Source organism: Artibeus jamaicensis, unplaced genomic scaffold (assembly GCF_021234435.1).
Source record: "Artibeus jamaicensis isolate MK-2021 breed Jamaican fruit bat unplaced genomic scaffold, CSHL_Jam_final scaffold_804, whole genome shotgun sequence".
Lineage (NCBI taxonomy): Eukaryota > Metazoa > Chordata > Mammalia > Chiroptera > Phyllostomidae > Artibeus > Artibeus jamaicensis.
Window position 1 is genome coordinate 2,312,731 of NW_026522055.1, and position 23,871 is coordinate 2,336,601.

Below are 23,871 nucleotides of genomic sequence, written 5' to 3' on the forward strand. Positions count from 1 at the left end.
GCAAATCTCTGTCAAACATTCATTAATATGTGACATGCTCTCATTTTATTTATTATTACTTATTTTCACTCTTATCTCCATAATGACAGCACTCTCAAGAGCTAAGAACATCTCAGTCTCTCTCTCTTTTTTTTTTAAAGATTTTATTTATTTATTTATCATGAGAGGGGAAAGAAAGGAGAAAGGGAGAGAAATAACAATGTATGGTTGCCTCTCATGAGTCCCCTGCTGGGAACTGTTCAGCAACCCAGGCATGTGCCTTGACTGGGAATCAAACTGCGATTCTTTGGTTCGCGAGCCTGTGCTCAATCCACTGAGCTACACCAGCCAGGGCCTCAGTCTCTTTTTTTTTATTGTGGCAAAATATCCAAAAAATAATACTTTCCATTTTCAACATTTTATAAAATATAATTCAGTGACACTAGTTATATTCATAATGTTTTGCAACTATCACCACTGTTCATTTCCAGCATTTGTACAGTTACACAATAACCCCCATTCCCTGTGCTGTCGATCTGAGCAACTACTGATCTCAATGAATTTGCTTACCTCAGCTCATACGAGCAGAATCATATATTTGTCCTTCTGTCTCTGTCTTTTTTCATTTATTATGTTGTTTTCAAGGGTAAATTCATGTTGGGGCAGGTGTCAGCATTCATTTGGTTCTCCTTAAGGCGGAAGGATGTTCCATTGTATGTATATACCTCCTTTGGTTCATCCATTCTTCTAAGGATGGAGCCTACAGTGGGTTCCGCAGCTACTTTGAATAAACAGATATGAACTATGAAGTAGGAGAACCTGTTTGAGTTGCTGAGTCCAATCCCTTCAATATATACCTGGGAATGGAGTTGCTGTGTCTTATAGTAATTTCAGGTTCAATTTTGGAGGAATCTCCAAAGGGTTTTCTATGAGGCTGCACCACTTTCACTCACACAAGCAATAAGCGAAAGGTTCCAGTTTGTCTCCAATCTTGGCCAAAAGTAACTTCCTGTTTTTTGAAATATAAAACATATGTCCTAGTGACTGTGAAACCATATTTAATTGCTAATTTCAGTGGCACTTCCCTGATAACTAATGTTGATGACCATATTTTTCATGTGCTTGTTGCTCATTTTTATACCTTGCTTGCAGGAGTATCTTTTCATGTCTTTTGGATGTTGGGTATTCTTGAAGGGGTGTTCCCCGATGCATCTCTGGAATCTACAATATACTAGTACATAATACTAGTACATAATAGGTGTCCAATGATGCTTCCTAAATGTGTCTACAAATGAGTGAATGTCACTCTGCTCATAAATGTACAATGACACACACACAGTGGTGTGACTGAGAGGGAGGGAGAATCAGGACTTGCAGAAGTAGAAATGGGGATGGAAGAGCATTTCAACCCAAGAAACGGCACATGCAAAGTCTCAGAGTCACCAAGTTCCTCTTCCAGCTGGGCGAGGAGATGATGTGAGATTCACAGACATGGTAAATCTTGTGCAACATTCAGCTGAGGATAGATCATGCCAAGTCCCCAGATCTAGCCTGTGCTGTTTTCACCTGGGTCTCAGGTCATGGAGAGGAACTGTCAGTGTTCATACTTAGCTGATAGTGGACAGTCTCTGGAACCACAATCTGGAGGCCTGTTTTGAGGGCAGAGATAGAAGTGAGAGGTTGATGCATTCAGAGACCCAGGGAAGAGATCAGACCACAGGCATAACCAGGGTCAGATGGGGAGGAGACGGAAATCAAGATGAGCTCTGATTAGGCACAGAAATGAACAAGACTTAGTGACTTTTTGGATTGGAAAGAAGGGAGGGAAGGCAAAGTAGAAAGGTACACCTCACTTCTGGCCTTAGAGTAGCAGGCCACCTTGTTACCACTATGAGAGTGAACCCAGCAAAGAAATGAACTTGGGAGAAAGGTGGCAGCTCAATTTTAGCAAAGCTGAGTGGAGCCATCTGGGGAAGCAAACAGGGAAGGTGTCTATTGGATGTTGGCAGGTGGGAGTCTGCCTCACTCACGTGTAGGGCCAACCTGGGATGATATTCTCATCCTCCACATTTTCTGCAGTCCGGGATGACTTCCTCATGCAGATCCTCACTCTGAGGAAACAGACTGTGAGACCAGGGTGTAATGGGCAGCAGACGCAGTTCCTTATTAGGAGCTAAAAGAGACACTGAGGCAGCAGTTGTCTGGTCTGGCCCCACAGACCACCCTGAGCACAGTGGGTACCTCCCATCCTGGAAGTTTGCTGGGTACTGCACTTCTGACAGCTGCCCATGAGGAATCTTCACCCACCAATCCATCAGCCCCCAGGTTGTTCCATTCTATGACCCATTCCTATCCCATTACTAGTTCTGGACTCAGTCACATACCTCCTGTCTTCCCCTTGCCCCCCTTTCTTCCTGGGGCTGAACTCACATGAGGATGATGAGGCAGAGGAGAAGGACCAGGGTCTTGACAGCTGCTTCTGCAATGGCCACGAGCACCACCCCTGCTCTGAGTCCTAAGAGATGATGAATGGGAGATGACACACATTCAAATAGACACCATAGCACCATAAAATTCCACTGACCTCAAAGGAAAGGGTGGTGGCACACTGAATAAACTTGTGCACCTCACATTACACAGAAACATCTAATTACTCTACATTGAAAAATGTTTCCAGGAATGAATAATAAAATTTAAGGTATAGAGTAGAAGACTGAGCAAAGGATAGAGACAGATAGCTCACAGAATCAAAGACACACCAATAACTCTTATTTCTAAAACTCACTCTGCACCATTTATAATGAGATAAATGCTCAATAAAACTTCATGGAGAATGTGGTTTTCACCTGATATTGTGAATGTTCTAAGTGTCTCATCTCACCCTGTTCCTGCGCAATGGTCCAACCTTAATGGGAAGCAGTTTGACAAGTTTTCAAATATGGAGGATGTGGAGAAAAGAGAAGCCTTGTGCACTGTTGCTGTGAGTGTAAACCAGTGCAGCCACTATGCATAACTGTAGAGAGGCTCCTTAAATAAAAACAAACAAAAAATAAAGCTAGGAAACACTGACATATGATGCAGCAATCCTACTCTCTGGTATTTATCTAAAAAAAATGAAACCACCAACTAGAAAATGCATTGCATCCCCATGTTCATTGCAGCATTATTTACAATAATAGAAATTTCCCAAGATCACGAAATGCTCAATTCTCAGAACAGTGTCTCTAGCCAGAGCAGAGACACCGACTTGAATATATGGCACATTCAAATCCAACATTGAAATGGTCCATGGCATTGGAGTGAATGCCCTAGAATAAAGGCAACACCCAACATTTCATAGGAGACAGATTACAAATTACAGCCTTTAAAATACTAGCCCAAGACGCAAGTGACTTTACTGCCTTCAAGGAAAGGACCAATGTTCTTTAAAGAAATACAACAAACCAAGCAGTCAGCCACATGAAATGGACAATTCTGTCACTCAGAGAAAAGTTACGAGGCATATGAAGAAATATGAATGTGCAACACTTCAGAAGAGAAAAACCGTTCATGAAATCATTCTCAGACATGACTGAGGAGATGGCTTTACCAAACAAAGACATGAAGAGATTTCTTACAATATGTTTCATATACTCAAAAATGTAAAAAAGAGCCCTGGTTCATGTGGCTCAGTCGATTGAGTGCCGGCTTGTGAAGCAAAGCATTGCTGGTTTGATTCCCAGCCAGGGAACATGCTTAGGTTGCAGACCAGGCCCCCAGTAGGGGTCACACAAGAAGGAATCACACATTGATGTTTGTCTCCCTTTTTTGCCCCTTACTTCCTCTCTCTCTAAAAATAAATAAATCTTAAAGAAGAGCATTACCATAAAAAAAGAAGAAAACTAAGATAACAAGCTAAGGAAACTTAACTTCTAGGGGAGAAAAATCCATGATCTGAAACTCTAATGTCACTGAATGAGGTTAACAGCAGGATCAACTCGGTGAATAATCAATAATCTTGTACATGTAACAATAGCTCCTGTTACAACTGACAGATACAGAGAATAAGAGACAAATAAAGGTGCACAGATGCTCCCTGATGTGAGAGATAATATCAGGCAATGTAACTTGTGTAAAATTGCAGACCCAGAGAAGAACAGAAAGGAAGAATAAAAATATATATATATATGTAATTAGCTTCAATATTTTAAAATTTGATTAAACCCATAAATCCAAATCCAAAGCACTCAACAAATTCCCAATAGGATTAAATCTCTCTTTCATTCACTCTCTCTCTCTCTCTCTCACACACAGACACACACACACACACTTACAATACACATCAAAACAGCTGCTAATCTAATCATTTAGCCCAGTTAAAGAAACGTGAACACCTGCCAGAGAAAGACACAAACTTCAAGTAAGGAAAGAAATAAAAATTACAGCAGAATTCTCCTAAGAAACTATGAAAGCCAAAAGAAGTTAAAGAACTAAAAATGCAAAAAAGATTTTTTAGATTTCCTCATCTAGAAAAAATATCTTCCAAAGCTAATATAAATATAAGTCTTTTTCAAATAACTGTTAAGAGAATTTATCACTAGCATACCTACACTATAAAAAATATACAAAAAGATCTTCAGGCCAAAAAAAATTATAGGGAGGGGCAGGTGGAGGAAGATGATCAAAATAACCCTTCCAGCCCTGGCTGGTGTAGCTCAGTGGATTGAGCAGGGGCCTGTGAACCAGACAATCGTGATTCGATTCCCAGTCAGGGCACATGCCTGGGTTGTAGGCCGGTTCCCTGCAGGCCAATTCCCAGCAGGGGACGCATGAAAGGCAACCATACATTGATGTTTCTCCTCCTCTCTCCTTCCCTTCCCCTCTAAAGATAAATAAATAAAAATCTTTAAAAGAATAACCCTTCCAATTATAATAAGTATTAGGGATGTAATGTATAATGAGTTGACTATAGCCAATATACCTGTACGATATATAAAAAAGTTGAAAATGTCATCCCTTCTCAGCCTTTTGGATAAGATCAAGTGTAAAAAAGTAAAAAATGTGTATATCCAGAGTTTTAATCATACACTGAAATATTTGTTTTCCTTTCCTTACTTTTTACTGCATCTGTATGAGAAGATGAATGTAAGTTGAACCTACCATGGTGGTCTAATCATATCACAATGTACATACATCGAACCATCATTCTGTATTGCTTAATCTTATATACTAAAAAGAATCAATTAGCTATCAATAACACAGAAAAAGGAAAAAGATACTATAGAAGAATTTGAATTACATAAAAAAGAAAAGCAATTGGTCAGGTCCACATGGAGCAGGATAAAGGAGCTTATTTTTCTAATTATAAATATATTTATAATTCACCCTTTGAAAATAATATTATGAGATTTATAACAATATACTATGGGGTTAAATAATGGGCTTATCAAAACCACATTAAGGTAAGCACTTGTCCTCCCAACCACTGAGGGAGAAATATCAGAAAAAGTCCTGGGAACCAAAGGTAAAGAATTATTTCTGAATGAGACACAAGGTCAAGTTATTCAGCACCTCCTTGCTCCACAAAGCTGTGCCAGGTGGGTGTCAGGACACAATGGTTTGACGGACCTTCATCCACCTGCCCAAGCTCAGGAGCCCAGACCTCAGCACCACCTGGAAGATGGGGCTCAGTCTCTCCTTGCAGCCTGGTCTTTATGGGAGTCTCTGAACCAGTGGGAGACATAAGTCTTGAAATGAGAGACAAGTGCTTTGGAGAGTTTGCTCTGGAGAGAATGAGATGTGTGAAGCCACAGTGATGTCCCCAAATCCAAGAGACCTTGAGCAGGGCTCCTTGTCTGGTATAGTAGATTCAGGTGTTGAGACAACCAGCCCCCATGAGGTTCCCCCATGGGAAGGATGAGGTTCAGGGGCCAGGAGCCCTGCTGCTCCCCACAGATCTGGGGGTAGGAGTGAGAAATGCCTGGGAGAAGAAGAGGGGACAAGGTGGAGAGGTATTTTTCTGTAAGTCCACATCTTAGTCCTCCTCATGGTTCCACCTCACAGTGCAGGTGTCCTGCTAATACTCACCCTGCACAACTAGGTTCAGGGAGATGTGGTAGGAGATCCGTGGGTGGTAAGCTCGACAGGTGAACTCCCCTGCATCTGCCACCATGACCTGAGGCAGCTCCAGGACCCCCGGATCCAAGGGATTGGAAGGGCTCAGAGTCAGGCTCCCCCTGGACCAGCTCAGCCTCCCTGGGGGGTTGCCATCTGTCTCACAGACCAAGCGCAGGGACTGGCCCTCCTGGACATGCAGGGAGGTGGTGTTGCCCAAGACCTCTGGAACTAAGGAAACAGAGAGACCGAGGGCAGGGCTGGGAACTGCTCTCTCCTCTGCCCACCCCCAGACACAGGAATGGGAAACAGCATCTCTGAGACAAGAACAGCTAGCAAGGGCCAGTGGGGGTGAAGGTGCATGAGGTGAGGTGTGGGCAGGAGAAGCCAGCTGCTGCTCCCAGAACTGGGGGTGGCATTTGAGGAAGAGTTAGTCACATGGACACCTGGGAGAGCACCCTCAGTGGGTAGACTTTGCTATGAGAAGCTGTGCAGAGGTGCTGATGCAGGCAAGGCTGGCCATTGGAGGATCACACACAGGTGAAGCTCTCAGCCTCTCCCCTGAGGGAGGAGGCAGCCATGGTGTATTTTGAGCAGGGGAGGAATAGGGTCACATGTGGGGTATGTGGAGATGATTTGGGGGCCCAAATTGTGGCAGCCTGGAGGGGGCAGAGACTCCAGGGCCTGTCCCACCTGTGCTGTTCTCCCAGAAGACATGAACAGTCATGTTCTGTGGAGCATCTGTAAGAGAATTAAGTAATTGGCCAGGTGCAGTATGATGGGCTGGTCATGAGGAAGGTGGTGGGTCTGGGTGTTCTCTCCATCCTCACCCCAGCCATGCTCAGGAGAATAGTCTCCAATTATCATCCACCCATCCCTGCTCCCCCAACACCCAGACCTGGCGTCCTGGCTGAGTACTCACACACAGTGAGCTGGATGGTCCTCTCTGTGCTCACGTTAGCTCCAGGGAAAATCACCTGACAGGTGAGTTTGGTGCCATGGTCCTCAGGCACTGGTGTGAGAGTGACCACTGAGGAGTTGAAAGTTCCAGAAGCCAAGGAGGTAATGTTGACCCCCATCCAGTAGAATTTGGGTAGTGTGCCTCTCTCACAGGCCCAGGGCACCATGCAGGTAATGCTCTTAGCGTGCCCGGATTCTAGGAACCCCTGGAAGTGGATGTCTGGTGTCTGTGACAGAGCTGGAGAAGAGAGATAGAGACCCAGACCCTTCAGGTGGAGTCCCTGAGTTTGGCTTCACTAGCAGCTTCTGTGCCAGGCCAGCCCCTGGTTGCTCCACGCTGGATCCCTCTGAAGTTTTCCTAGGATAAGGAGCAGGGTGTCCCATGCTGTCCCTGTTCTGGGTGTCCTCAAGACTCATTTGTGTGTCCTCTCCTTGGCCCAGTTCCTTACCTGTCACATGCACTGAGAGCAGGTTTTCTTTGTAACCATATTTCACATAGGGTCCTCTCTCCACCCTAAAGAAGTATCCCCCTGTGTCTCTTCTCTGTGCGTCTCTGATGTGCAGGGAGCAGTTGTAAGTCTGGGGGTCTCCAATGAGGTGGAATCGGCCCCTGGTCTCCAACGCGACTTTACGATTGGGGTTGTTTGTGGCCACAGGATCATCCTCACCTGACTTGGCCCCTTCCTGGAACCAGTAGCCATAAGCAGGGGTAGACTCGTTCCAGTCTTTCTTGGGGTAGATCACAGTGCAGGGCACAGAGACACACAGGCCCTCCTGCACTGTCACGGAACCCTGTACATACAGCTGGAATTGTGGATCCTGAGCCAGGGACCCTGTGGGGAAAGGAGGGTCAGCCTTAGCCTCCACCCCAGCCCACACACTCTCCCCTGGGGCACTCACCGGCCCACAGCAGGGCTGGCAGCAGCAACAGCATCTCTGGAGGGTTTCGGGGCTCCTGTGGGTGCAAAGAGAAGGAAGGCAGTGGAAGAGGGCCTGCAGGGAGTGAGTCCCACGGAAGCTGGGGAGCAGCATAGGAACTCCCCTTCCACAGAAGAGGAACCAACAAGCTTGAGTCTGTCCCACATATGCAGAGTCCGTGGACACCCCATAGCTCAGAGACTCCAGAGACCTGCCCAGAGAGGAGTGGTCAGGGAGCAGACCCTGGTCCTGTCCCATCTAGGTGAGGTCCCTACAGGACCAGGACCTCTGAGAATGGGACACATGAGTCTCCTCCAACACCTACTCCTGGCATATTGCCTTTTAAAAAAGAAATCAGCCCTGGCTGGTGTAGCTCAGTGGATTGAGCTTGGGCCTGCGAAGCATAGGGTGGCAGTTCAATTCCCACTCAGGGCACATGCCTGGGTTGCCAGCCAGGTCCCCAAAAGGGGGTACTTGAGAAGCAACCACACATTGATGTTTCTCTCCCTCTCTCCCTCCCTTCTCCTCTGTCTAAAAATAAATGAATACAATCTTTAAAAAATAAAAATGAAATCAGGACAACGACCTCATGGGTTGTTCTTTGTGCACACTATATGAAGAAGAAGCATTTTATCTTGGTGTGTAGTAGTTTTGACAATATGCTGGCACAGCAGGAAGTGGACTGTGACCCAATCTCAGGAAACCTGAAAAACAGTGCAAAGGGCTGCCCCTAGTGGCCGAATTGCGTCAGTGTGTCAGGTTTTCATTTTATCAGGGCTGGAGATGCTGGTGAATATAGTCCTCCCTGAACAAAGGTTCAGGGTTTGAAGAAGATATTTGAGAATTTTCCCACTTACTACAGATTTTAAGTTTATAGGCTTTAAAGTTTTTCGTTGTTTTTTTTGTTTAATTTCTGCTACATAAGGGGATGTCTTCTTTATGTTCTCAGATGCTGGTTACTCAGTCTTCTGTAGTTATTTCTGGACTAACTGAACTTTGTCATCTTTACTGTTCTATAAAAGAACTAAAACTTCACGATGTTCATCTGTATTGAATAGTTTTTCTATTACACGTGGTCTTAATTTGGTATTTCCTTTCTTCAATTTTTTTCATTTATTTTACTGTTATTTTCCTAAGTTATTTTAAATAAAGTCTTAACTTATTAAATTTTAGCTCTTCTTCATCAGATATAGACATATGAAATTATATGTATTTCTTCTAATAGCCACTTTACTTTTACAGTATATGTTTTATAGTCAGTATTTTATTATTACTTAATTTTAAATAATTTTAAATTTGCATATTTTATGCTTGACTTATAAGGGATTTTTTGAATTTCTACTAATATTTACATGGGTAGTGATACATATTTATGACAATATAATATGTAAACATATATTATATATTTATGACTATAAGAGCTGACCCCCCCAAAAAAATCCCAGAATTATCTTCTGTAGAGTGGGCCCCTTGTAGTACCAGAGTCCCCCACTAGGTGGGTGTTCCAGAACCCATCTGTGTGTGTGTACCAGCTAGTATTATTGTGAGGGGCTCTGTTCAGCTTCAGTGATTTTTTTTCCTTTGAAGACTATTTTTTAAAGATGTTTGCCTATTTCATAACGGAAAATTTATGAGTGCACCTGCTCATACCACGCTGAGTGTTCAGCAGTTTTTGATCAAAAATGGCATGACCCTTGTGCTCCACCCTCCTTATTCACCCGATCTTGCCCTGAGCAACATTTTTTTGTTTTCCCAGATGAAAAATGTCCTGAAAGGGAGATGTTTTGCTGATGCAGAAGAGGTGGAACAAAAAATGGCAGAAGCACTAAAAGGTATCAAAACTGACAAGTTCAAAAACTCTTCTGAGCAGTGGAAAAGGCATCTCAATAGGCATATAGCATCAAATGGAGAGTATTTTTAAGGTGACTGAAGTTTAAACATGTAATAACAAGTATGCAAATTTTTATAAACAAATTCTGTTTTTTTAGGACTCTCTCATTTATTATATAATCAAACATAATATAAATATAATAGTGCTTTTGTTATTTATTTCTAGCTTAATCAACTTGGAACCAGAGAATATATTCTGCATGATTTCAATCAACTTTCATATGTTGAAATTTTACTTTCTGTGGTCCAATACACGAAACAGTATTTTGGAATATTTTGTGTGTGTGTGTGTGATCAAATAGAATGCATATTCTGTCATCATTGAGACAACTTTTCTATCTGTGGCTGTAGGTCAAGTCCTTAATAGTGCTGTTTACATGTAGTATAATTACATTTCCTGAGTGATTTCCTTGTCTCTGTGTTTTATAAATTATTGTAATATATATTAAAATTCTCTGTAGAAATGTGGCTCAGTTTAGTTTTTTAAAAACTTTTCCAGTTTTTCCTTATGTTGTCATATGCATGCACATTTCAAATGTTATCCGTTCCTGGTAGATCAAATCTTTCATCATGATGAAGTGGTCCCATTTATCTTCATTAACACTCTGTATTATAAAGTATATATTTTCTGATATTAATACACTTGTGAAGGTCAGCAACCCTCAGAAAAAGTCAATCAAACACTAATCTAGGTTTTACTTAGATCTAGCTTAATCAACATATTACACATTTCCCCCTACTCTGACTATATTTGTATTTTATTGAGAGCATAAAGTCCATTTGTGCTTAATGTGATTTAAAAAAATGTATTTGGGTCTAAATATGTAATTTTATATTTGTACTCTATATGTTCTATTCTCTTTTTTCCCTCTTAATCTCTCATCTCTTGCTCTCTTTGGTTTGATTGGAAAATATTTCTAGAACCTCTTATACTTCTTCTAGTTTGGAGATGATAAACCTGGAGTCAATTCTTTTAGGAAATTTCCTTGAGCTTGCAACAGCAAAATAGCAAAATCAAAGCCTATCATAACATTTTGTTTTCTCCTGAATAACATAAAGCCTTTATCAGATCAAAATTCTATTTACACTTTCCTGAATTATGTTACAATAGTATAGCATTTCAATATTATTTTTATGTTTGACCCCTTTACACATTGTCATCTTTCACAATAGTATTGGTTTCTTTTAGCTCACATACTTGTCACTTTCTCTTTTATTGGCTTTTAGAGAGAACAGAGAGAGGAAGTGGGGAAGGACAGTGAGAAAGAGAAATACTGATTTGTTGTTCAGCTTACTTATGCATTCATTGGTTGCTTCTTGTTTATGCTTTAACTGGAGCTTGAACCTGAACCTTGGCATATTGGGATGATGCTCTAACCCACTGAGCTATCAGCCAGGGCAAAGATAAGATCTTTAAAGAGATACTTCAGTTCAAGTTGAGGTTATTAGGTTGGGCCTTAATCTACTACATGTGGCATCCTTATCAGGAGAGGAGATCTGGACCACAGAGGGAGGACCACGTGAAGACACGGAGAGAAGACAACCGTCAACAAGCCAAGGGGAGAAGCCTCAGAAGACACCAAGCCTGCGGACACATTGATTGAAGACTTCCGGCCTCCAGAACTGTGAGCAGTAATTACTCATTTGTGTGTCTTGATCTCTGAGTACACAGTGTTGGTGCCTTCCTGTTCCTGAAGCTTCAGATTGTGAAATCTGACAAAGGCATAGTGGAGCCCCTGCTCCTCTTCTGCAATGGGCCTGGCACCACCAGGGGCTGGGTGAGCTGAAGGGCTGTCTGTCAACGGAGGCTGATGCACCTGAGTGGAAAAAAGAGCAAGGACTCAGAGCTCCTCAAAGGTGTCTGGGAGAAAGAAGCCAAGGGCCAGGATGGGGTTGGGACAGGTGGAACTCTTATCATTTACCTGTCCATTTATGTTAAAATATTTAATAATTAAGATTGGCCAGTCCTTAGAGAGTGTTTGTATTGAGCACATTGTATTCTTTTAAGAAATCCTGGGAGAGGAAGCTATGGTCATATTTACCTCACAAAGAAGTAAAACAAAGACTAAGAAAAATTAGACACACATCTATGTAAATGTGCCACTGAGCTACGAGGTCAATACTTGTCTTTTTAACAACAGTGTCTTCTTTTGTTTGGGTAGGTTATGATTTTCTAGGGTAGGCAGTTACTAGACAAATAGAAAACACATACGTTTCAAGTTCTAAATGTGGGATGGAAGGTATTTTAAAACATAAAGCAGGAGCAAGGGTAGCATATCCTAGAAGACAGAGCGGAGACCAGGTCTTGCAGCAACTGGACCCCCTCGCCCATATCTACTCCCTGCCCACAACACTGTCAGACTCCAGAAGCATGAACCAGAAACCCTTAAACAGAAGCTATTTAAAAAAAAATGAAGGCCCTGGCTGGTGTGGCTCAGTGTACTAAAAAAAAATGAGCCCTGGCTGGTGTAGCTCAGTGGATTGAGCGCAGGCCTGCGAACCACACGATCGCAGTTCGATTCCCAGTCAGGGCACATGCCTGGGTTGCAGGCCGGTTCCCTGTAGGCCAGTTCCCAGAAGGTTTGCAGGCCAGTTCCTAGCAGGGGACTCATGAGAGGCAACCATACATTGATGTTTCTCTCCCTCTCTCCTTCCCCTCTACAGATAAATAAATAAAATCTTTTTAAAAAATGTTTAAAAAAATGAAATACTGCCATTTGAGACAACATGGATAGTATCATGTTCAATGAAATAAGTTAGAGGGAAAGGGACAAAAACCATATGGTTTCACTCACATGTAGTTACAAAACAAATCAGCAAACAAAAGGAACTCACAGGCACAGCCAACAGAACCAGAGGATGGTTACCAGGGATTTCAGGGGAGGAGGAAGAGGGTAAAGGGGACCAAACACTGGTGATGAAAGAGACTAGACTTTGGGTGGTGAGCATACAATGGAGCATACAGATATTGTATTATAAAATTGTACGCCTGGAATGTATATGATGTTATTAACCAATGTTATCCCAATAAACTTAATTTTAAAAAGAAAAAAGCACCCTGGCTGGTGTGGCTCAGTGGATTGAGTGCCAGCTTGTGAACCAAAGGGTTGCCAGTCTGATTCCCAGTTGGGGAACAGGCATGGGTTGTAAACCAGGTGCCCAGTAGGGGGCGCTTGAGAAGCAACCACACATTGATGTTTCTCTCCTCTTTCTCCCTCCCTTCCCCTCTGTCTAAAAATAAAAATAAATAAAATCTTTTTTAAAAAATTAAAAAAACCCAGATTGAGAACAAAAACTCATCAAACTGTACACCTGAGATATTTGCATTTTGTTGCATGGGGACACACACACAAAAAATTCCAGGGTAGAAGATAATCTGACATACGAGGCTTGAATACCCACCCAACAAATCAATTGGGCCATGTACAGATTCTACCAGAAGCAGCAGCATTAGAGCAGTTGAATCAATTATTTAAACTGACTACTTGTGGAATTCCCCAAAATGTTGGACATCTAACATTAAAATGTCTAAACGCCCCTATGCAGGGCAGCATCCAAAAGGAATAATGATGAATGGGAGCTATGTCCTGTCACTCACCCTGGAGCCTGAGATCACGGCTGGGTTCATGTCATTGTCCATTCTCTGCAGCTGCTGAGATGCTTTTCCCCTGCAGGTCTTCACTCTACGGAAACAACCCCCAGGAATTTCAGCCTGGTTATTTGGGGCATGGAGTAGGCAGACCATCCCTACTCCCTACAGAGAGCATGCAGTGATGTGGGTGGAGGTGGGCCCTGTCTCCAGGGGCTTCCCTAACCCAAGGACTGGACCAGGAGTAGTTGGGAAAAACTACTTGGCCGTACTTGGTCCAGTTGATTATGGGCTGATTCTCGCCAGCACTCAACCTCCCTTCTGTGGCTCCTGGCTTTCCCACCAATCCAGGGTCCTCCAGCTCAGATTTTGTGAGATTTAGAGACCTTAAACCCTTCCCACCCCAGACCCCTCCCTCTGTCCCTGGACCTCACTCTCACCTGAAGATGAGACAAAGGCAAAGGGAGAGCAGAGCCAGGGCCGTGATGCCAGCTCCCCCGACCACTCCCACGGCCCCACAGTCCCTGGGCTCTGGTTTACCTGTAGATAATTTGAGTTTCGTGTAAACCCCAACCCCAGTCCACAGCATCCTCCACACTGGCCACTTCTGTCTCTCTGTTCCATTAGCTCACTCCTCCTTCAGGATTCCATCCCTCAGTTTTCTGTTGCTTTGTAGGCCCTGGACCAGGCCCTTCCCTTCCTGACTCCCTTTCCCTGACCTCAGGACTCAGGATCTCAAACCTCCAGCCACTTGGGCCCAAGCCTTAAAATGCCTCTTCTCCAAGCTCCATCTCTCTGGGGCAGTTATGGCTTGAATTGTGTGCCCCCATCATCCATATGTTGCAATCCTAACCCTCCAGTACCCACCCCCATCACCCCATACCTCAGAACGTAACCTTATTTGGAGATAGGGTATTTGCAGAGGTAATAATTACAATGAGATTGCTAGGGTGAACCCTTAATCCAATATACGTGATGTCCTCATAAAAATGTAGAATTTGCATGCACACACACAGGGAGAAGGCCACATGAATAGGGATGAGAGTGATGCTTGTACAAGCCAAGGAATGCCAAAGATTGCCAGCCAATCCCCAGAAGCTAGGGGAGACTGGCAACACACCCAGAGCCTCAGAAGGAATCAACCCTGCTGACGCCTTGACCTTGGACTTCCAGCTTCCAGAACTGTGAGACAATAAGCCTCCCTCTTTAATCATGTCAGTCACACAGCCTCCTATTCCCTCAGGCATCACCCCCACCCTCCAACAGACCCCTGCAGCAGCAGGACAGTGGCGCTCTGGGCCCCATGGACATTCCCAACCTGGTAGCTGAGTGTGAGGCCGGCGCTGAGCCCTGTGCAGAGAAGCTCAAGGAGCTGTTGGCCCAGGGCCCCGCGGAGCTGGAGGTGACTGTGTAGGAGGCGTTGCTGGGATTCCCCTCCAGCAGCTCCTCCCCCAGCCGCTAGCGCAGTGAAGGGATTGGCTGGACTCTGGAGGAGCAGCTGCAGCAGAGACCACCCCCCTCCCAGGAGCAGTAGGGTCCCAGCAGCTGTGGGGCGGGGGTGTGGGGAGCGAGGACTAGGATCCCTCCCAGTGTGGTAGGCAGTTAGACAGCCATGAGCACAGAAAAGACGGCAGCCAGGCGCAGAAGGTCACCAGGGTGGTACTTAGCAACGGGCAAAACTGGGAAAACAAGGACCTTGCTCCTGGGGAAACCTTTCCTCCCCCTGCACATCTCATCATGCAGTTTGGACCCTCCTCTGAATCTGCCCTCCCCTCCCTGGCATGTTGCTAGTCACACGGGTGAGACCCCCTTAAAGGAGGAAGGAACAAGGCGGGCCGGAGAACCAGAGAATAACCGTTAAGCATTGAGCTCCCAAGATGATGAGGTTCTGACCCACATCAAATGCATTTAAAGCCTCAGTCGTCTCTCAGCTCCAGGCCCAGAAAAGCAGCAAAAACAGACAAGTGATGCCAGGGCTGACTGAGGTCAGGACCAGCTGCACTGACTAATGACCCCTGGTGCCAACCAATCGGTAGAGACCAGGACCCTGAAAGGACACACCTGGAAAGTTAAGGAACATTCTATTGGGATCCTCCCCCAACCCTAGGTCTCCAGATAAATACCCTTAAGGCAGGGGTGTCAAACTCATTTTCACGGCAGGGGGTGGGGGCACATCAGCCTCACAGTTGCCTTCAAAGGGCCGAAATAACTTTAGGACTGTATGAATGTAACTTCCTTGACTGTTAAGGAGTTGAAATTACTTTCAGCCCTTGGAAGGCAACCGCAGGGCTGATGTGTCCCCCAGTGAAAATGAGTTTGACACCCTTGACTTAAGACAGAGGACCCAACCTGCTCTCCCTTCTGGAAGCCAGGGTGGCACACTTGCACCTTCCCCCCTCGAGCAGTTACCTTTATTCTTCTCTCCCCTAAGCTCCAAGGGCCCCTTCTTTTGCATCTGTAACTTGTGTCCTCAGCCCATTTCTCCTATGGCTCACTTCTTCTACCTCTGTGACTTTCTAAACAAACTTTTAGAGTTTGGGTCTTGGCTCTGAAATCTTTCTCAGCCAGAACTCAAGGACTGAGGTTGCAGAACCCAGGTCCAGTCTGATACCATTAGTGTAACCGCTGGTGCCGTTCTTGCTCCTGCCAACACCAGGACCCAGCTGCTGGGCCCCCCAGGGTCCCCCACGCCTCCACTCACAGTGCACAGAGGGGCTCAGTGAGACAGGGAGGGAGCCGAGCAGGTCCTGAATAGGCAGATGAGTTCACCTTCATGCTCCATTTGTATCCGAGGCAGCTCCAGGACCCCAGGTGCTGAGGGCTGGGACTGGCTCAGAGCTTTTTCCTCCAGGGACCTGCTCAGCGTGAGTCCACCCACTCACAGGACTCAGTGTCTTGTCTTCCAACCTTCTTGCAGAACCGGCTGTAGCTTCTGTTCAGGCAAGAGGCCAGAGGTGTCCCGTTCTAGGAAATCACCTGCTTCCTAGCCTTAGCCGCTTTCTGCAGCTCCATCCTCCCTATGATCCCTTTCTTTCTCCCTCAGCCTCCGCCCCCCGCAGGCCCCTGACCTGGCAGCAGCAGCAGGACACTGGCGCTCTGGGCCCCATGCACATTCTCCACTTCGCAGCTGAGTCTGAGCTCAGAGCCAAGCCCCGCGTGGAGGTTCAGGGAGCTGTTGGCCCAGGGCCCCTCTGAGCTGGAGGTGACTGTATAGGAGGTGTTGCTGTTGTTCATCTCCAGCAGCCCTTCCCCCAGCCGCCAGCGCAGCAAGGGGGCTGGCTGGGCTTGAGAGGAGCAGCTGCAGTTCAGATTCTCATCCTCCCAGGAGCAGGAGTGTCCCAGCAGCCGTGGGGGGTCTGTGGGGAGTGAGGAGATGGGTCAGCGATGCCTCTGCCCTCCCAGGACTCGGGTGCCCTGCCCCCAGGCTTCCCCACACTCACAGACCACAGAGAGGCTGAGAGAGAGATTTTGGGAGCCCAGTGGGTGCTGAGCTTGGCAGGTATACTGTCCTTCTTCTGCAGTCCCCACGCAAGGCAGCTCCAGGATCCCGGTGTTGGAGATGAAGGTGGTGTTCATGGCTGGGAACCCCCGGAACCAGCTCAGCACTGCAGGGGGGTTGCTGTCAGCCACACAGAGCAACCTCAGAGCCTCGCCCTCCAGGGTGGAAAGGGATGTGGTTTGCAGAATCTTGAGGCCTTTGGGGGGAGATTTGGAGAAAGAGAGAGAGAGAGAGAGAGAGAGAGAGAGAGAGATGGAATGAGAAAAGCTGGAACCTCTCTCCTCCTGTGATGTCCACTCTAGGCTCTGAGGAGGGCCTGGCAGCATCCTGGCCCTACACACCTTCAGGAAGGGCCCAAAGGATTTCCCTCAAGTCACCCAGGCTGTCTGTGCAGCAGATGGATGACAAACAAGTGTAGTCGTGGGCCAAAGAAGAGAAGACAGAAGTGGGAGGGTATAAAACATCAGAGGGAAGGCTGAAGCCAGAGCGGTGTAAGCTTCCTTTGCATTTGGCCACAGAATGATGTTGCAAGGAGGGTACTTTTCATCTGATCTCAATAGCTGGCTTCCCCTACATATTATTCTTCTTAGGAGCTCTGGAACTGGCCTAGACCCTGAGACCATCCTAGCCCTGGGGAGCAGAGGTCTTTTCTTACCTGTGCTGTTTCCTTGGATGATGTGGACGGCCATGTTCTGTGGAGCATCTGGGACAGAAGAATGTGGCAGCCTCAACATCCGTGGTGACAGATATGTAGGCCCTTCCCCGCCCCTCAGGAGCCATGGAAACAGGTGAGGGGGTTCCTTTCCTATTGGTCTACCAGGACCCCAATTTCAAACCCCTGGCCCAGCACTCACAGGTGATATTGAGCTGGATGGTTGTCTCCACAGTCACATCTGTTGCAGGAAACCACACCTGACAGGTGAGTTTGGTTCCGTGGTCCTTGGGCTGTGGGGTGAGGGTGAGCGTGGAGGAGAGGTATGTCCTGGGGCCCAGGGAGGTATGAGCAGCTGACATCCAGGAGAAGAGGGGGGGTGTGCCCCGCTCACAGGCCCAGGGCACAGAGCAGGTCAAGTCCGTGGGGCGGCCGGACTCCAGGGTCCCCGGGATGAGGATGTCAGGTGTGTGGTTGAGGGCTGGAGTGAAGAGAGAAGGTTAGGACCCCTTGCTCTGTTGTCAGCCTCCCCCAGGGTCTTGATTCCACTGTCCCTACCCCCACCCCCAGGGGCCTTCATTTCTGTTTTTCTGGTACCCCACACCCTGCAGCTTTTCCTTGGGCCACTTTCATACCTGTCACTTTCAGAAAGAGCATCTCGTCTGTATAGGAGTGTGTATTCGCGAAGTAATTTTCTATTCGTAAAAAGTATAGCCCACTGTCCCTCATGTGGACGTCTCTGATGCTCAGGGAGCAGTCGTTGGACAGGGGGTCCTTGGGGAGGAAGAACCGGCCCTGGGTCCTCTCCAGCACCTTCTGTCCAGGTTTATTTGTGGCCACTAGAAGATCATGGTTTGTATTCACTCCTTTTTTAAGCCAAAAAATGTAATGGGTTTTAGAGATAAACCAGGAATGGGAAAATTTGCAGGGCACCACGACACACAGGCTCTCCTGCACTGTTACCAACTTTTGTAGTTTCAGCCAGGACCTCGAACCCTGAGCCAGGGGCCCTGGAGAGAGAGGGAGAGAGAGAGAGAGAAACTCAGCCTGGAGCTTCGGGACCTCCTCCCGCATGGGTGTCCCTTTCCCCCTCACCCACTCACCTCCCCAAAGCATGAGCAACAGCAGCCTCAGCAGCATCCCTTCCTCATGCCTGGAGGCAGTTCACCTTCTGCAGCCCCATCTGAGAGAGAATGGAAAGATGCAGATAAGGGAGGGCAGAAGAAGCTTAGACCGGAAGCCTGTGGTGAGAACGAAAAGTCACAAGGCCAGAAGAAGGAACTTCTTCCAGCACCATTTCTGCATGTGGCAAATGAACCCTCAGGCTCAGAGGAGGTGAGAAACTAGCCTAGCTAAAGCAACAAGGGAGGAGGAGAGCCCCCAAGGCCTGATTGCAGGCACACTCATCTGCACCAGAGGGGCAGGTCTCACCTGGCCAGGTGCCTGACATCCATGGACTTGGGGCCCACATGGTGGTGGTCTGCTAGGGATGAGTCTCAGAGTAGCCTATATGGGCACCAGCAGCAGAGAAGGCAGCAGAAGAGGCAACAGAAACACCACACACCTTCACTCATTTCATTCGTTCATTCATTTGCAAACTAACAAAAAGGATTTGAATCAGTCCTGATCTTCCACTAGTTCAAGCAATGAGAGAAGACAGACATGCAGAGGGGCTACAGCTTTATCAGAAGGCAATGGGGAGCCATGGAAGGTTATTAAACAAGAAAGAGGCAGGGGTGTATGGGAATCAGCATGGTCCCTCTGAGGCCAGTGTAGGGAAGAGCTAGAAGGGAGAGACGGGTGGCTCAGGCACCAGAGAGGAGACGCTTGTGGGTTGTGATTGTTCAGGGAGGGGAGAACACACCTGCATGGTGATGGAGGAAAGATTTGAGATGGGAGGCCCTTTGAGAAAGTGAAGTTTGAAGGGAGGTGTGGTGAATGGGGCAGGTATGTGTCTCAAGTGATTCTCAGAGCCCAGGGATGGGGGATGGAGGTGCGGTCACCAACAGCACAGTAAACATGCAGGTCTGGGCTGGGAAGAAAGTTGTAGGAAGACAGCAGAGTTGGCCCCTGGGGTTCTTTCCTGGGGACCTTTCCTGGGGACATCTCTAGATGGGATACCCTATGTATCCCATCCAGAGACAGCGCCCTGTATTGAGAGACAAATGTCACATAATTCCTCTCTGTTGTGAAATATTCCCACTCCCCTGAATCTCAGAGAGCAACTGTGGGCCTGTAGGTCCCCACAGAGGTTGGAATTGGTCTCAGGTTCTCTGTTCCCAGCTCTGATAGTGCCTGGGACCAGACCAGAGGGGAATGACGATGGTATCTGGTGGCCACCATCTGGAATCCGAAGGTGGATTTCAAGTGGGCTAATGTTCGTCCAGAAAAGCCATGGGTTGGGCTGGAGAACAGGACTGGAGGCATAGGCCAGGCCCCCTTTGTTCTCACTGACTGTGTGAATGTCACACATTCACGCACCTGCACCGTCCTCTGGGGCCACCCTGACCAACAGAATCTCTGAGAGCAGCTCGCCCGGAAATTTCCGTACACCTGCTACCCTCACAGCTGTGGCCACAGCAGCAGCTACATCTCTGGGCTGCAAAGAATAGTCTGGATTCTGTTGGTGCCATTAGATGAGCCTGGAGGAGGGGGCAACTGCAGGCTGGTAAGAGAACTGGGTCGGGGGAGTCTTTTGGATGGAAAGTGTGGTCTCTGCCCCAAAGTTCTCCCTTCAACAGGAATACCCCCCTCTCTCAGGCCACTGCAGTAAAGTGAAAGCTGAGCTCATCTCCCCCTGGACCTCAGCAGGTGCATGCTTCCCTCCTTCTGAACCCTGAAACCCTGCCCCTCATCTCTTGAAGACCAATGCCCACTTCCCTGTAGGGAGGTGTGGAGTTTGAGGATCTATTTTCTCCAGAAGCTTTCTTAGAGCCATAGGTACAGAGGAGTGAGATTCTGAGACTCTCCTGGGACCAAATTTTCTCTGTCTAGGGCCCACCCTGAGGCTGGAGCACCCTGGACAGCCACAGGAAGCACTGGGTAAACTCTCGAATCCATCTCCCCAAGGAGTCTAGGACTGAGCCTGGAACTCACTGCAGTGCCAGTCTTGGGTGGGTGGTATGGGTTCAGGGGGAGATCACAGATGACTGGCTGTCATCCCTCCTCACAGTTCCTGTGAAGCCCAGCACATATGAGTACAAAATATCCCTACTTGTCTTCTCCACAGCCTCTCCAGCCTCCATAATTCCTCCCCACCATGGGCAACAGACCACCTGCCTTCCCTCTCCTAATTGTGTCATTCCTGCAGCCACTCATTTCTCAGGTGACACCTCTGAGCTTTCCCAGTCTAATCAAGGTACCTCATATACCTCCACATTGCATGTCTTCCATCACCTCCAAGACAAGGCCTCCGTCCACCTCCTGGTAGTTCTTTTCTTCATCATCCTGCAGGCACTAAGGTACATTTTAAAAAATCCTTCAGGATTTGGCACAGAGCTATGGTCAATAACAGACAGTAAGGGACCACTTGCTTCTGTTCTCTGTGTTCCAGATCTCTAAGTAGGCACCAGCCAGAGATGGAGCAAGAGAAAGAGAAGAAGAGAGGAAAAGAGAGGGATGGGTGAGGGAGAAGAAGAGGAAGAGAGAGAGCAAGAGAAAGAGAGAATCAGCATGTCAGAGAAAGATGCCCTTCCTGTCTATGAGAAGTACAGGAGGAGGAGATGGGGATTTACCCCACCCAGAGAAGGAGGAATTTCTGAAGAGATTGGGGGTGGATTCTGCCCTATGCATCAAGAAACCAAGGGTAAGAGAGCAATCCGTCTGTAGCTGAATATAGGACCCTATCTCCTAGGGTGGCAATAATAGAGGAGAGGGGTATGAGAACTATATAAATTAATTAAAATTAAAGAAAGTTAAGTCAGGGGCCTGCTTGATGCTGCCTGAAATGGAACTCGACTGCCTCCAAGGAGCCTCTGGAACAAGAAAATTTCTGCAGAACTGGATTAATAGCTACTTTCCCATGCCTTAGCACTTACCCACACCATAAAGGGAAAACGGACCACAAAAGACACCTCATAAATGTCAAAGTTAATCCCAAATCCTTTCCCCCCAATACTCTAGTTCCCCATACCAGCAATTCTCACAGAAACTACGAACAGGTACAAGCTCCAACTCTAGAGATGGTTGACGTCTCTCTTCTTGCTTTTGTGAGGAGAGTCCATCACTCTGTCTCTAGGTGACTTTTTTTTTTTTCTTATTCTCTCTGATCAAAAAACTGACTTCCTCTTTAAAACTCTGTGCTGACTCACATCTTGAATTATTTCCTGCAAAACCAAGAACCCTCTCAGCTGGGGGCTGGAGTCCCTACTCGCCCCTTGACGTCAGCAAGGTGTCTGAGAAGGAGCCTATTCTGTTTATCCTCGGTTCCCAAACCTCTCCCAATTCCCCTATTGGAGTTTCACCAATGGGGGTCAGTGGAGGGCGCTCTTTTTTCCCCCCCAAGACACGCTCTCCAAATGGGAGCAGGCGCTGTCCTTGGTACTGAAGCAGGATAGGGACCAGAGTTTAAGAAAATGAATTAGAATTCAAGACTTACAAACTCAACTACATAAAATTTGGAGGCAAACCCAAGCCAAACTAGGTTAGAAGAAAATAATAAACTGGGCAAGGAAATTCACAATTGTATTACAGCCAATGATTGTATTTCCCAACATCACAAGAAATTATTCAAATCCTTAAAAAAAATACTGTATAAGCTAATCACGAAAAGATTAGATGAACCATCATTTCATAGAATGGCGGAACAGGATAGAATAAAAAATACTAGTGACTATGAAACCTATTCTAAAATGCTCACTGTCATACTCAACAAGAGGAATGCAAGTTAAAGCTACAGTGAGGTACAGTTTTCATTGGTAAGAATACAACGATCAAAGTGGTTGCTAACGCCCTCTGCTGTTGGGGTTGGAGTGAAACAGAGAGGCTAACTGCAGGGAAGTGGGGTGCAAACTGCTTCAACCTCTTGGAGAGCCATTGGCCATGTCTATCAAAATTAGAAATGCATGTGTCCTTTCATTGAGTAATTCAAATTCATACGGATACAAAATAGATGTACAACATTATTCATTGTAGTGTCATGTATAAGTAACCAAAGTTTTTTTCCTAATCAGTATGCCTTAGTTTAAAGTGTAATACATATATGCAGTGGAATGCTTTGCAGTTGTAAAAAAAAAACAAAAAACGATGAAGCTCTTTATCTACTAACATGGAAGGCTCCCCAAGAATAATTGTTAATTTAAAAATGGGATACAGCCCTGGCTAGTGTGACTTAGCAGACTGAGCGCTGGACTGCGAAGCAAGGGGTCACTGGTTCGATTCCCAGTCAAGGCACATGCCTGGGTTGTGGGCCAAGAAGTCCCTAGTAGGGGGTGTGCAAGAAGCAACCACACATTGATGTTTCTCTCCCTTTCTTTCTCCCTCCCTTCTCCTCTCTCTAAAAATAAACAAGTAAAATCTTTTAAAAAATAAAAATGAGCCCTGGCTGGTGTAGCTCAGTGGATTGAGCACAGGCCTGCGAACCAGACAATCGCGGTTCGATTCCCAGTCAGGGCACATGCCTGGGTTGCAGACCAGTTCCCTGCAGGCCAGTTCCCAGCAGGGGATGCATGAAAGGCAACCATACATTGATGTTTCTCTCCCTCTCTCCTTCCCCTCCCCTCTAAAGATAAATAAATATTTAAAAAAAGAACAAAAAAAAATGAGATACAGATCAATTTGTCTAGGATGTTTGTATCTCAAAGAATGCTCATACATTCACAAAAATGCTCACATAAAATCTATATTTATATCTACATATAGAGATAGATATATAAGTATCCTTATGTATGCATAAGCATCTCTGGATGAACACATCAGATACGGTTTAGAATGGATGACTCACATGAAGAAAACTAGGAATCTGGGATGGGGAGCAGAGGTGGAAGAGGTACTTTCTACTACATCCTCTTTTAAACCCTTTGAATATATGAGAGTATACAAATAAACTGCCTGGGGAAAATAATTATATTGAAAACTAAAGAGGCTGGGTGAAGAGATAGGATAAGAAGGCAATATCTGATGTTTAAATTTGGCTCTTGGGGAGGGAACTGAGAAGTTGAAGTCAGCTGCCAAAACAGAAGACCCCTCCAAGTGGTTCAGAGAAGTGAGAATGGAAAGTCCCTATAAGATTTGAGAAGAAGAAGGTCTTTGTCATGGTGGTGAGAAGCGGGACTGATAACAGTAGACAGAGGA

General features: G+C 46.2%; 2 protein-coding genes and 1 long non-coding RNA gene across 9 annotated transcripts; 1 reads left to right on the top strand and 2 right to left on the bottom strand.

Annotated features, from left to right (window-relative positions):
- Nucleotides 1-334: 334 nt before the first annotated feature.
- Nucleotides 335-8,800, bottom strand: LOC119053788 (sialic acid-binding Ig-like lectin 13). 5 transcript variants are annotated; one of them, XM_053659747.1, is made up of 9 exons: nt 7,933-8,800; nt 7,482-7,824; nt 6,995-7,270; nt 6,766-6,813; nt 6,045-6,303; nt 5,530-5,705; nt 2,410-2,494; nt 2,010-2,103; nt 335-1,628 (listed from the first exon to the last, which is right to left on the bottom strand). In XM_053659747.1, exons 1-8 carry the CDS (start codon nt 8,206-8,208, stop codon nt 2,037-2,039), a joined length of 1,530 nt encoding a protein of 509 aa, XP_053515722.1. In that variant the 5' UTR covers nt 8,209-8,800; the 3' UTR covers nt 335-1,628; nt 2,010-2,036. The 5 variants fall into 5 exon arrangements, with proteins under 5 accessions (XP_053515722.1, XP_053515721.1, XP_053515720.1 ...); XM_053659746.1 differs by having other exon boundaries at nt 2,010-2,090; nt 5,587-5,705; nt 7,933-8,133; XM_053659745.1 differs by having other exon boundaries at nt 2,010-2,090; nt 7,933-8,129.
- Nucleotides 8,801-11,015: 2,215 nt separating this feature from the next.
- Nucleotides 11,016-21,772, bottom strand: LOC119053792 (sialic acid-binding Ig-like lectin 5). Of its 3 annotated transcripts, XM_037151537.2 has the most exons (11): nt 21,713-21,772; nt 20,952-21,036; nt 18,684-18,763; nt 18,216-18,590; nt 17,783-18,061; nt 17,584-17,631; nt 16,870-17,124; nt 16,498-16,785; nt 13,870-13,969; nt 13,439-13,523; nt 11,016-11,657 (listed from the first exon to the last, which is right to left on the bottom strand). In XM_037151537.2, the coding sequence occupies exons 3-11, from the start codon at nt 18,718-18,720 to the stop codon at nt 11,481-11,483; spliced, it is 1,644 nt and encodes a 547-aa protein (XP_037007432.2). In that variant the 5' UTR covers nt 18,721-18,763; nt 20,952-21,036; nt 21,713-21,772; the 3' UTR covers nt 11,016-11,480. The 3 variants fall into 3 exon arrangements, with proteins under 3 accessions (XP_037007432.2, XP_037007434.2, XP_037007433.2); XM_037151539.2 differs by lacking the exons at nt 11,016-11,657; nt 13,870-13,969; nt 21,713-21,772 and adding an exon at nt 16,199-16,361 and having other exon boundaries at nt 13,440-13,523; XM_037151538.2 differs by lacking the exons at nt 11,016-11,657; nt 13,439-13,523; nt 21,713-21,772 and adding an exon at nt 16,199-16,361 and having other exon boundaries at nt 13,882-13,969.
- Nucleotides 18,584-23,056, top strand: LOC119053795 (uncharacterized). The gene is made up of 3 exons (XR_005083377.2): nt 18,584-18,915; nt 20,096-21,041; nt 21,134-23,056. It is a non-coding gene; the product is annotated as an uncharacterized LOC119053795 (long non-coding RNA).
- The last annotated feature ends 815 nt before the right edge of the window (nt 23,057-23,871 follow it).